This window comes from Sander lucioperca, chromosome 8 (assembly GCF_008315115.2).
Source record: "Sander lucioperca isolate FBNREF2018 chromosome 8, SLUC_FBN_1.2, whole genome shotgun sequence".
Classification (NCBI taxonomy): Eukaryota; Metazoa; Chordata; class Actinopteri; order Perciformes; family Percidae; genus Sander; species Sander lucioperca.
In genome coordinates, this window is record NC_050180.1 from 6,564,810 (window position 1) to 6,578,559 (window position 13,750).

At 40.5% G+C, this 13,750-nt stretch overlaps 1 protein-coding gene across 4 annotated transcripts in view; it reads right to left on the reverse strand.

The window, feature by feature from the left end:
• Positions 1 to 13,750, reverse strand: part of slc4a3 (solute carrier family 4 member 3) — an 86,433-nt gene that overhangs the window by 15,213 nt on the left and 57,470 nt on the right. For all 4 annotated transcript variants that reach the window (XM_036004368.1, XM_031296535.2, XM_036004367.1 and 1 more), the window contains 8 exons: positions 11,377 to 11,560; positions 9,635 to 9,740; positions 8,962 to 9,146; positions 5,999 to 6,218; positions 3,981 to 4,196; positions 3,734 to 3,882; positions 2,348 to 2,542; positions 1,632 to 1,823 (listed from right to left, as the gene is read on the reverse strand). In XM_036004368.1, coding sequence (XP_035860261.1) covers positions 1,632 to 1,823; positions 2,348 to 2,542; positions 3,734 to 3,882; positions 3,981 to 4,196; positions 5,999 to 6,218; positions 8,962 to 9,146; positions 9,635 to 9,740; positions 11,377 to 11,560 — 1,447 coding nt within the window. The remainder of the gene's footprint in view (positions 1 to 1,631; positions 1,824 to 2,347; positions 2,543 to 3,733; positions 3,883 to 3,980; positions 4,197 to 5,998; positions 6,219 to 8,961; positions 9,147 to 9,634; positions 9,741 to 11,376; positions 11,561 to 13,750) is intronic.

A 13,750-nucleotide genomic window follows, 5' to 3' on the forward strand; every position in this document is an offset into this window, starting at 1 on the left:
AAAACAATTCCTTGTAGCTGTACTGGACGCACCTTGTGATTGACTAAATTTGGACAATTATTGACACAGTGTAATAAAATCCACAATCCGTACACAAAATATATGGTGTATTGGAAATACACATTATGTCTGAGTTAGGGATGCACCAAATCCAGGATTCAGGTTCGGATTCGGCCAAATATTGGGCTTTTTGACGGGGTTCGGTTTCTGCCGAACCTTAGAATTTTTTTCCACCGAACCGAACCCTACGCTTGCACTATGCGCGCGACGCTGGTCGACATAATGATGCCGCCGTTGACTACGGGAAGGTGTTTACGTAGGTGGAGCGTTCAATGCAGTAGGCTGTGAGAAAGTGAAAATGGAACTCGCGAGCAGAAAAAGCGCCGCCCGGCAGCACCCCCGGCCAAAAGAAGGTGACCCAAGCCGAGCCACACGCCCAACCCGCTGACCTGTCACGCGGCGGCAAGGACCCCAAACAACACACAACATCGCTGCTGCCAAAACACCTGCGCATGAAACATCCGAAAGAATAAGAGTTGTGCATTAAGGAATCCACAGACAGCAGCCAAAATGCAGCAACCCCAGGTATGGCAAAGGACAGTCACAGGTAAAAACTTGTGTTAACCAGACAGTCTCTCCCGGGCTGTCAGCCGTTCTTTCGGCAAATGAGTCTCCCTACAGTGGGAGCGGAACGACCGGCTGCTGCTCGTTAGCTAACGTTAGCTTTCTAATTTCACCCACCCAACATGCCTTCACCATACACTGGTTAGCGAAGATTTGCCAAACTAAACTGTCACTCGTCTGGCAATAGCAATGTGCTTTTTCGATGTGAATTCAACATTAAGTTGAACCGCACACACCACCACCAGTGACCTTTCTCTTTCGACCCGTCAGCCTGTGTCTCTGACCCTGGACAGTCTTTGCACCACGCTTGTGCCTTACATCACCCAGCGCCTCGCTGTCTCTCTCCCTACTCTTATTCCACCAGCTTTTCCTCCAGGAGACTACTATGTGTCATACAACAGTGTGTAGTGGTGACGCGATTTTGTGTTTGTTTGTGTGTCATCTTTGTTGTGTGGTCTGACAGGCTGTAGTGTTTTGTTCTCCGTTTGTTAGTCATTATAACTTCTATTACTATGACTGCTAGAGTGCAGAAGCCCATAGACATGGGTGTTTGCATTCAGCACTGCAGTTGACCACAGTTTTTTGCCAAACACAATTGTCACTCATCTGGCGATAGCGATATGCTTTCCTACGATGTGAAAAGAGCGTGTGAATTCAACATTAGGTTGTTATTAGCTATTTTAGAGGCTGTGGACGTTGTTTATTTCATTAATGTGTTTACTTTATTAATGGACTGAGGATGGGAGTAGGATTCGGTATTCGGTTTCGGATTCGGCAGAATCTTAACTTCTGGATTCGGTATTCGGCCGAACCCCAAAAATCTGGATTCGGTGCATCCCTAGTCTGAGTTGACTTTTTCAAAATAAGTAGATTTAAAGGAACCCTGAGGAGTTTTTGACCACTAGTAGCGCTAGTGTGCGCACTAGTTTACAAGAGAGCTCCTCAGGGTCTCTTTAAAGGCCCATGCTGACTTCCACTGTTGAGTGAGACTCAGTAAAGCAGGTTACCTTGCCACCTAAAAACCGACTGTTTCTGAATTTCCTGAGGAAGAAAGCCACTAAGAAAGTGCCCATCATGAGGACCATAGACATAAGAGCAGTGTTGGGCTGGTTTAAGATGGGGCCATCAGCGTGTTGAAGCTCAGTAGCTGGGGTGGAGTCACTGGGGTACATTGACATCAGTGGATGTTCCTTAAACACCTGGAAAGAAGAAGGGAGTCTCAGTTTTATCCTGTGTGGATTGTTTGCAGTGGCTTTTTCTGCAGATATGACAAGGGAAGGATTCAACCTAATTCCTAGATGCTATCAACTAATAAGTATTGTACTATTAATCCTAATAAGAGCTGCAAAATGTATCGATTAGTTGTCAATTAATAAATTAATTAGCATGTATTTTAATAATCAATTCATCCGTTTGAGTCATTTCTTATGAAAATGAAAGGTAAAATGTCTCTGATTCCAGCTTCTTAAATGTGAATATGTTGTAGTTTCTTCACTCCTCTGTGACTAAACTGAGTAAACTGAACATCTTTGAGTTGTGGACAAAACGAGAAATTTGAGGACGTCGTCTTGACAACAACTAATTGATTATTCGAGAAAATTATCAACACATTAATCGACAATGAAAGTAAACGATAGCTGCAGCCCCAATGAATAAGTAATTAGGGAAATATCTTGGTTTCTTGTTATGGGGAAATATGCATAAAAAAAGTGTCTCAGTGTACCTTGAAGAGTTTCGAAAAAGTCTCATAAATGAAGATAAGGGAGATGAGGAAAGCAAAAATCTCCTGGGTAAAGGGTGAGATGTAGCGAACGAGGAAGCTGCCCTCTGCTGCCACAATCACCAGGACGATGAAGATGAGCCAGAAACCAATCCACACACGGCCAGTCAGGTACTCAAAGTCTTGGGCCTGACAGAACTGAGTGAAAAGACACAGACATGTTAGTTACATGTTCAGGGGACACAAAATGGGAATTATGCAACACAAAAACTGGAGTATGTGATATGTGGTATACTGTGTATACTCATAAGTAGGGATGTAACGATACTGTACACTCAACTCATGATTCTAACGATTTTAAGTTCATGATACGATTTTCTCACGATTTATTTAAACAGAATGAACTGCAGAAAAAAGACTGAAAAATACTTCTTTTTTTAATGTAAACTGTGCAAAACAACATGTCCTCTTATCAAAAGTGTATTGTATTTTATCTTATATAATAAAAATAAATAAAAAATAAATAATTAGATCATTTTTTTCCCCCTTTATTAGATATTCACAGTGGATAGACAGGAAAGGTGGTATCAAAGGGCCGCAGGTCGGACTTGAACCCAGGCCGCTGCAAAGGACTCAGCCTACATGAGGCGCACGCTCTTACTGGGTGAGCTAGAGGTGCCCCAATAATTCGATTTTTAATCCCACTTAAAAAAAAAACAACTAAATAAATAGAAAGAAATCTCTTCAAATAAATAAACTAAGAAGACTTAGTGACGTCTGAAGTCAAACAAATGAAATCAAAAGTAGATTACGCGATAGGCTGTTTAAAAATTGCAATGCAATTCATTTTTTATCTTATTGGTTGTAGTAATCTTAAATATTTATATCGATTTTTAACCGATTCACGATGCATCGTTACATCCCTAATCATTTTTTTTAATTTGTAAACTTTACAAACATGTTATACAGTGTTTGAACAATTCGGCAACATACTTACAAAATATCAAAAAAGATATTCATTTCCATCCAAGGAACATTACAACCTTACTTACTGATAAAAAAATAAAAATAAAAATAAATAAATAACACTCAAGAAGGAAGGTACTTCAATACATAAAGAAAAAAAAAAGGAAGGTAAAAAAAGAAAACAATACAAAAGGTGAAATGGGCTATATAATCACATTTCCTTGAAAAAAATCTTGCAGTACATCAGCTATATAAATACTTTTCTTATTATTAATAATTTGGATAGACTCAAAAAAATTCCGAAATTCAATTCTGAAGTGAGTAAAAGCTGGCCGAGATTTAGAAAATTTCGCTTTATGGATATGAAATTTCCCCTGTAGAATCAAAACATCCCTAATCATACGAGTTGTATGTTTTCAGTACCTTGTAGAAGGCTTCTTCAAACACCAGTAAGGGTCCTGAGAAGCCTATGATGAGGAGGGGTTGACCACCAAGCAGCGAGAATAAAACTCCAAGAGTTGCAGTAGACACAATAAGCTCAGTCACTCCCATCATGCCCTCTGTTTTTTCTCCTGTATGTGCAAAAACAGCCAAAAACACACACATCAGAGCACAGGTATCGAAACGACATGGAATCCAAATGTATTGTTTCCTTGTAGTTCCAGTTTACCCAGCAGGCCTCCGAAGGTGATAGTGGGCGACAGCGCAGCAAAGTAGATGAAGATGACGGCGGCAACGCACTGCATGTCCAACGCATCTTTGAGGTCGCTGACATACTGCGGGTAGCGGCGGCGGATGTCGTGGATCAGGCCTCCGAAAGGGATCCCTGAGCGTTTTAATGGGTCGACCTCCTGGTCTTCCTCCTCCTCCTCCTCTGGACTCACCTCTGGGGGGGGTGTTACAGGGTCCATTACATAAAGAATCTACTAATAATAAAAAAAATGTATGTCTATATTCAACTATATAGGTCGACAACCGACAGTGAATGCACAATCTGTAGTTCAAATGTGAGCACCACCAAAATCTAAAAAGCAAAGACGCAACTCACTACACCTTCTATGTTTGTCTTATTGTGAACAAATCCCATGAAAAGATCAAAACCAACTAAAGTATTGTCTGTGTATCTGTTGCACTAGGTGACATGTTCCTTTGTTACCATGAGCATGGGCACTGTAGTTGAACTGATCACACATACACTGCCCTGCTACCCTAAATACTAGGGACAACACGTGTATTAATCCACGTCTGAAAATAGTTCCCAACAAATGCACTTTTTACTCCTGTTTAAATGACATTTCATTAAAACTAAAGTGCTGAGGTACTTTAGGAAATGACTGAAAAAGAAAATATAGAAAATATATTAGTGACCTGTTTTTTTTATTTTATTTACCTTATTAGTTGGAAGACTTGGACCTGAACAGCTGTGAAATTGTGAATTTTGGAAAAGTATTAAGGGATGGACTAATGAATTGTTGGGTTAGTTCCTTTTAGTAGTTTTTTTTTTATTATAAGAAAAATAAAGATTAATGCCATCCTAGTTTCGCATTGCCAGACCTTCCTCCACAGCGCTGCGGACAAGGGTCTGGCTAGTCCACACAGCATTCTGGGATGGGAGAAAAAGTGCTCTGGTTTATTGGCATTTCTTTAAACCAATCACAATTGTCTTGGGCGGTACTAAGCCCCAGACACAATGACGGTGCCTCTGCAAAATAGCCTCGGGAAGGAACTTGTTTTGGTGGAACATGTGTACGTTCAAAAGTTGTTTCAGTCGTGCAACAGAAAAAAATTGGACAGATAGTCTAGCTAGCTGTCTGGATTTACCCTGCAGAGATCTGAGGAGCAGTTAACCATAGTCCTCAGAAATCCACCGGAGTTTAGAACACCAACACAAAGAAAGAGGAAGGTGACATCCGGCGGAATTTCCGGCGACACCTGAACAATCCTGGAAATGAAACGTCGTTGATACAGACTAATGCCATCCTAATCGCCTAGCTACTATGTGTAGGATGAAAATGCCTAACTGTGGCGGCCCCATGTGGTTGTATCCACCAAAAAAAACTCTTGAGGAATACAAAATGTGAATTTTGTATCTATGATCTACAATATATCTGTCAAACACTTTAGTTATTTATATTTATATTTTAATTATTTCTATTTATGCATCAAATGAACAGTATATAGTAAAAAATACTGATTGGACCTTCTAAACAAGTGAATGGCAGCTTTAAAGCATTACTCATCAAATTATAAGCATCATATTATTATTATAAGCGTTAAGAGTTATGTTATTCCTAATAATATATACAACGGGATGTTAATTCTGAATGGAAAGGCTGATTATTACCTAATTAAGGTTAAGATCTTTTAACTGATACAAAATGTGGAAATACTACCTATCTAACCAACAGATCACTTGAGTTTTGTTTACTGAAAAGTACAGCAGTTTCTCTGTTTTTTTGTTTTGCTGATTTGTCACTCTTAAACGTTCACATCTATGTTTTTAACAATGCAAATGCAGGGAATGGTCTGCACGTAATTTAAAAGCAGTCTGACTTTTGGGGTTGTTCTGTGTTTGCATTGTAGGACTAACATTGGTTTGCAGAATCAGAGGTGCCTCCTCCAAACCTAGTAATGTGGATTTGGCTTGGCAAAATAGGCTTTTTTTTTTTTAGAGACTTGACAGAGTACCTTTATTGTTCAACTCCATTCCCACTGTGGATGTGTGCCTCTTGAATTCTCTTTCCTTTCTCTTGCGCAGCATCTGCTTCTGGAAGTCGGCCACTGTCTTCAGGAGGTCTTTGCCCTCCACATCTGACGGTGGAATGACGATGCTGCAGTCCAAGAATTCATTGATACCATTCAGGAGGTCCTGTCTGTCGTCAGCGAAATAGGCCACCTCATGGAAGTTCTGCAACAAAATACAATTGAATGTCATCACCAGAATGAATTTATGCAACACAAATACATCCAAACGGCTGCTTCATAAATCCTTTCGAGGCGGATGATTAGCAGCTTTTTTGTGAGCGCACCTTTTTCCCCATTCCTCTCTCAACTTTATAATACTGGGAGATTTGTCTGGGCTGTCCACTTTGCAAGACCTTTGTGGTTCAATGAAAATTGGTAAAAAAACCCCTAAAAAGATAGATATGTTTTCGATGTCCAACACAACACTGAATAACAGCAACTACAAACACATGCCCCATACATTCCCCTTTAACGTTTGTGTATTTTAAATCCATATCAAATCTAAATCTAATTCTTAATGTTTAAAGGTCCCATGGCATGAAAAATTCACTTTATGAGGTTTTTCAACATTAATATGAGTTCCCCTAGCCTGCCTATGGTCCCCCAGTGGCTAGAAATGGTGATAGGTGTAAACCGAGCCCTGGGTATCCTGCTCTCTTTGAGAAAATGAAAGCTCAGATGGGCCAATCTGGAATCTCCTCCATATGAGGTCATAAGGAGGAAGGTTACCTCCCCTTTCTCTGCTTTGCCCGCCCAGAGAATTTGGCCCACCCATGAGAGAGAGACATCATGGCTTGCAAACAAGAGAAGCATGGCAGTTGGTCAAGGCCACATCCCCACCCACCCCCTCCCCCCCTCTCTCCTTCTCAATAGCATTTAAAGCTACAGACACAGAAATGGCACATCCTAAGGAAAGCTCATTGTGGGACTGGCTCTAGTGGCTGTAATTCTGCACCAAGGCTGAATTTCGGGAAAGAGACTTCAGATACAGTATTAGGGGACCACTGAGGTCTATATAAAAGAGACTTCAGTTACAGTATTAGGGGACCACTAAGGTCTATATAAAAGAGACTTCAGATACAGTATTAGGGGACCACTAAGGCCTATATAAAAGAGACTTCAGATACAGTATTAGGGGACCACTGAGGTCTATATAAAAGAGACTTCAGATACAGTATTAGGGGACCACTAAGGTCTATAAAAAAGAGACTTCAGATACAGTATTAGGAGACCACTGAGGCCAATATAAAAGAGACTTCAGATACAGTATTAGGGGACCACTAAGGTCTATATAAAAGAGACTTCAGATACAGTATTAAGGGACCACTAAGGCCTATATAAAAGAGACTTCAGATACAGTATTAGGGGACCACTGAGGTCTATATAAAAGAGACTTCAGATACAGTATTAGGGGACCACTGAGGTCTATATAAAAGAGACTTCAGATACAGTATTAGGGGACCACTGAGGCCTATATAAAAGAGACTTCAGATACAGTATTAGGGGACCACTAAGGCCTATATAAAAGAGACTTCAGATACAGTATTAGGGGACCACTGAGGTCTATATAAAAGAGACTTCAGATACAGTATTAGGGGACCACTAAGGCCTATATAAAAGAGACTTCAGATACAGTATTAGGGGACCACTAAGGTCTATATAAAAGAGACTTCAGATACAGTATTAGGGGACCACTAAGGACTATATAAAAGAGACTTCAGATACAGTATTAGGGGACCACTAAGGCCTATATAAAAGAGACTTCAGATACAGTATTAGGGGACCACTGAGGCCTATATAAAAGAGACTTCAGATACAGTATTAGGGGACCACTAAGGCCTATATAAAAGAGACTTCAGATACAGTATTAGGGGACCACTGAGGTCTATATAAAAGAGACTTCAGATACAGTATTAGGGGACCACTAAGGCCTATATAAAAGAGACTTCAGATACAGTATTAGGGGACCACTAAGGTCTATATAAAAGAGACTTCAGATACAGTATTAGGGGACCACTAAGGTCTATATAAAAGAGACTTCAGATACAGTATTAGGGGACCACTAAGGCCTATATAAAAGAGACTTCAGATACAGTATTAGGGGACCACTAAGGTCTATATAAAAGAGACTTCAGATACAGTATTAGGGGACCACTAAGGTCTATATAAAAGAGACTTCAGATACAGTATTAGGGGACCACTAAGGTCTATATAAAAGAGACTTCAGATACAGTATTAGGGGACCACTAAGGTCTATATAAAAGAGACTTCAGATACAGTATTAGGGGACCACTAAGGCCTATATAAAAGAGACTTCAGATACAGTATTAGGGGACCACTAAGGTCTATAGAAAAGAGACTTCAGATACAGTATTAGGGGACCACTGAGGTCTATATAAAAGAGACTTCAGATACAGTATTAGGGAACCACTGAGCCCTATATAAAAGCATCCAAAAAGCAGCATGTCATAGGACCTTTAAGAGTGTATAAATGGCATAATCCATCTTTGTCTTTGATTCTTGTGACTCAATCCTTTAATCATCAGATTAAATTGTTGGTTTACATCTTTTAGGTTTGACTCGTGGAACAAACACAACAACACTTAAAATCAACTCGCTTGTGCCTTTTGGACATTTTAGAAATCTGAAGACCTCCAGACTTCTACTTGGAATTGCTTTACATAGTTGTATTACTTTTGCATCCTGGTTGTCCTGATCTGTTTATCACATTGTTTTTTCCCATTTCGGAAAGTTTTAGTGTCTTTCTATGTTCTATGTAATGGTGTTGCTTCCTTCTCTGTGTTGTTTTCTTTGTCTTTGTAACTCCATGTCATTGTACATGAGGGCTGCCCCACAATGATCTCTCGAGTATGAATAAAGGTTGAATGAAAGTTTTTTTTATTCACCTTGTCAGACATGAGAGTGGAGAAGGAGCGTCCAATCTCATGATAGTCCACGTTGGACTGGGTGGGACCAAGCAGGACGAAAATAAAGCGGACAGGGACGGGGACCTCCAGCACGGACTCCAGAAGGACTGCCTCATTCAACCTGACAAAGGCCATGGCCGGCTGCTCCAGAAACTCCACACAGCCTGAAAGAAAAAAGACAGTGAACCACAAGTTTAGTCGATTGAGGTTTTCCACATCTCTGTATAAGGGGTGACTTGGGCTATTGGTACATCCATCACTGGTTTACTCTCAAATATCTCAACAGAAGTTGTTCTGGAAAATGAATCCTCCTACCCATTGCCATCTTTTATAGTGCTAAGTTGATGTTAAGGCTACATCAAGACATCCTGCAGATTTACAGTGAAAGCTTTCCAACTCCTCAGGGGGAGAAACCTTACGCTGCAAAACTACTCAAACTACAGTAGAATACACGCAGAAGTAGGTTCCATTAGCGGTGACACTGTGGTGTTCAACTGATTTAATTCAATTATTTTATTTCTGTATTTGACGCCCAGTCTAATGGAGAACTGACAACAAGCAGATTTATCTCTTAGCAGTTTCTAAAAACAGAAGAAATAAAAAGACATAATTCCTCAAACTAATCCTCTTTGTCAAAAGTCATGGAGCTTACCAACTAAAACAATAACAGCTTCGGCATCTTTGGGAATCTTGGCGAGGAGTTTCAGCGATCTGGCTGCAGCTGGATGGCTCTCAGGAGGCAGAGGGTGGAGAGATTTCTTGGAAGGAAGAACAGAACCAAGATTATCCACATTGTTGCCCCGACCAACGTGATGTGACACCATAACATAGCACGGGACCAATAATGTGGACTTTTTGTGGGAATAGCAATGTGTGTGTAGATAATAATTTTCTAATGGCCTTGCACAATTCATTTTAAACTGCACAACTGGATGACTGGTTCTTTATGTTTGGACAAAATGTTTTTAATAGGCTGTTTTGAATTTGCCAACATTTTAAGCCACGGGTAGCATTAAGTTTTCACAGTCAATGCATCAAGAAGCTTTAACTGGAAACACCTGTAAGCTGACTAAGAACATAATGCAACACATGTGGCCCAGAGAGGCTTGCTTTCTCCCACTTCAAGTACTACATCCATGACTTCTGACCTCATGGAGGGGCGTTTCAAAGAACAATGCAAGAGCCACAGGCCTCACAGCAGGAATGTCATGTAATCACGCTTAAATCTGCACTTACTGCTGATTCTTGGAACTTAATGCAAACCATAAACTGGAACAAGACAGCTCAAAGTGGCTTTTATCTCTGTCCATTTAGATAGCTGAGTTCAATTATCCTTGTGGTTTCTTGTCAAAGCTAGTTAATCGCTTACGTTGGCTTTTTGTAAATCATATTTACTGTGCTGTCTGCCTGCACTGTTTCAACTATGTCAACTTCTATCATCACCCAGCTCTCATATCTTTCAGATCTCTGTCACCAGCTCCTCGAAATTGACACAACATGTAAATGTGTGAAGAATAAGGCTGTAGAGTGAACAGTGTTGTAATGTAACAAAGTACAAATAGTTTGTTACTGTACTTAAGTAGAATTTTCACGTATCTGAACTTTACTTCATTTATATTTCTGGGAACTTTTACTTTTACTCCACTTCATTTCATAAATAAAAATGTATACTTTTACTCTGTTACATTTCCCCTAAGCATCTTCGTTACTCGTTACTACAAAATAAAATCTGAAGAAATTTGTTACACTGCAAAAGGAGGTTTGGCAAATCATTGCTCCCAGATTGTAAGTTAATGCACACTCCATTCCAGTTTGTGATGTAATGCCTGTTTGTTGCCAAGCGCCAAAACTAAAGAAGAGAAGGAAGCATAATTGATAGCGTCATGGAAGCACCTGCTGCAAGCTCTGGCGCCAACGTAACAGAAAATGACCACCCCGACGACAGTGGTGAAGATAATGTAACACACCTGTGGCCGTATTTGCAAGAAATGTTTTCATACGTTGGAGTGAAAGATTCTTCCTCACAAAAGAATGAAAATTCAGTTTTTCTCTTTGTTAATGTCAGACTTTGAATTTGATGTTTAAGACGGCGTGGAAACCCTGAATACTATGCTTTACTATAAGAAAGCCACAATAAAGTTAATAATCACATTTTTTTTAAACTTTTTCTTCTAATAATTAAGTATATTTAATATCAGAAAATTACTTTTGATACTTAAGTACAGTAAATGTCAGATAATTTAAGATTTTTTACTCAAGTAAAATCCCAAAAGGTGACTTTAAGTTCTACTAAAGTCATTTTCTGGTAATCTGGTATTGCTTTTAAGTACTTAATACAAGACTGAGAGCGAAGGGCAAACAAATAGGCAAATGGAAAAGACCGAGGAAACTTACAAACAGGGTGACAAAGACGTCTTGCTTTGGGTCGTATACCGGCCCTTTGCTATCCGGATGCTCCTCCTGCTCTTCGGCCACCAGCGGCAGATTGGGGTCCGGGACGTTGTTGTGATTGAAGCTGCCATGAAGACTGCTGGATGAGTGGTGGCGGTGAAAAAAATGTTTCAGATCGCTTGGATGGCTATGGAAAAAAAAGAAAAAGAATTAGAGTGAAATGCTAATTTCAGCATGCTAATATGCTCACAGTGACAACGTTAACACGCTGATGTTTAGCAATGTTCACCATCTTAGTGTTAGTGTGTTAGCATGCTAACATTTGCTAATTAGCAGAAAGCACAGCGGATGCTGTTGGGAATGCCATTAGTTTTATCCACCAAAGTAGGATAAGTACAAATTAAATTGTTAACCTGACAATGGCGCTAGATGAAAAGTCAGGGAATCAGCAAAGTGGTTATGATATACCCTCTTGGAACCATGAATATCTGCACCAAATTGTGTGCCAATCCATCCAGGTGATGTAAAGAAGTTCACTGTGTACTTGAAACTTTGACTTGCCTGTGGTGCTAGATAAAAGGATCACCAAAGTCCTTAGGATTTATCCACTGTGGATCATGAGTAGGGCTGGGTATCAGTATTTGATTCCTTTAATATATCCACCGACATAACCCAGTACCAAGTAGTATCGGAACGTCTCCAGTCAAACGATACCTGCATTCACTCTCTTTTGTACCCAGATATAGAAAAAAAGTGAAGTCAAATGAAGCTTCATGAATCTTCATGAACCATTTTCTTTATTTTTTGAGCCCGCTAGATGGCGCTCTCTGTTCAACAAAGGGTTAAAAACCCACTGAAATCCAATTCCTTGAGCCTTTTTCTTTAAACCAAGAGTGCCATCTATTTTACACAACTGAATGCATAGGTATTGAGTACAAAAAAAAAAGTTACTCTATTGGTATTGGTATCACTTTAAGGGTACTGGTATCGTAATGCTTTAAATGATAGGCAGCTCTAATCATAAATGTCTGTAGCAAATGTCATGCTAGTTCCACTGCTAGCATGGCTAAAAAATATTTAGTACAGGGAGGCCTGGTCTTTATTATGTTTAAATAAGACTTACAATTCCAAGTTTCATCCGCTTTATCTGAGAGACGTTACTGAAATGACTCAAAGACAGCCTTGCAGACCTTACCTTAGCTTTCAAAGCGAAACCCAAACCATTGTACCTCTATGGTGGAACAGGTGCAGAGTGACAGGGGGCAGCAACACAACATTTTACTTTCATTTCCTTCATAGATATATATCAATACATGCTTAATGATACATTATTCTTAACACTCAAGGTCCACTTAAGCTTTTAAGTCATCGTATGGCCTTCATCAACAAATGGAGTTGGATGAGTTGCCGTGGATATCTTTCAGCTGCTAATAATTACGATCATTTTGTCAAGCTACTGTTCCCAAGCTCAAATGCTCTATATATTTCTCCCAATTATCAGAAACCTCAACAGGAATTTCTATCTACTTGTTCTATTTCGTATAGGCTTCGCCCTCTAAGAGCTGTCGCTATTGGGTTAATCCCTTCGCGCATGTGCAGTCGTGAAGATTTCTTTCGCTCCCTTCTGCTCTGCATGGGCCTCTATTATGTCCGCAGTTACTGTATATGACAGTTGCGCGACCATAGAACTGCTCCCTGTTTTTCTTCAGCGACAAGCAGTTTGAAGACTTTGAAGAACAGCGGTGTCCGCCGGGTACTGACCACGGACCGGCTATATCCTACTGCCGGCCCTCCACCCGAGCTGCAAGGTGTGCCCCGACCCCGTTCGCCGGGCTAGCACCCCGCCAGCCAGCAGCAGCAGTGTATTATGAAGCACCCATTCCACATGCTCATGATCAGACACGTGTTGGAATGTGTGCACCACCACGGCGTACTTCCACATCTCTATTGTCCCCAAAACACAGGAAATTCCTGCGCTTCTCCTTCCAGGGAGATCTTTTCCTGTATAACTGGCTGCCATTGGGGCTAATAAGTAGCCACTGGCTGGCTACTCATTAGCCCCCCCGCACGTTCTCCAAATGCACAGAGACAGCGTTACAGCTGTTATGCAGAAAAGAGATCAAAGTCCTTTTTTATTTGGATGATTTAATCATTATGGCTTCTTCCCAGGAGAGGGCTGCGCTCCACACAATGGAGGTCGTGCAGCACCTACAGACACTGGGCTTTGCCATAAACTGGCAAAAGAGCTTGCTGGTCCCTTCACAGACAATAATTTACCTGGGCGTGGACACAGACTCAACCACTATGAGAGCCAAACTGTCAGCGCCAAGGCTGGACGCACTGAGCTCACTGCTATCACGCATCGTTCCTCACACAA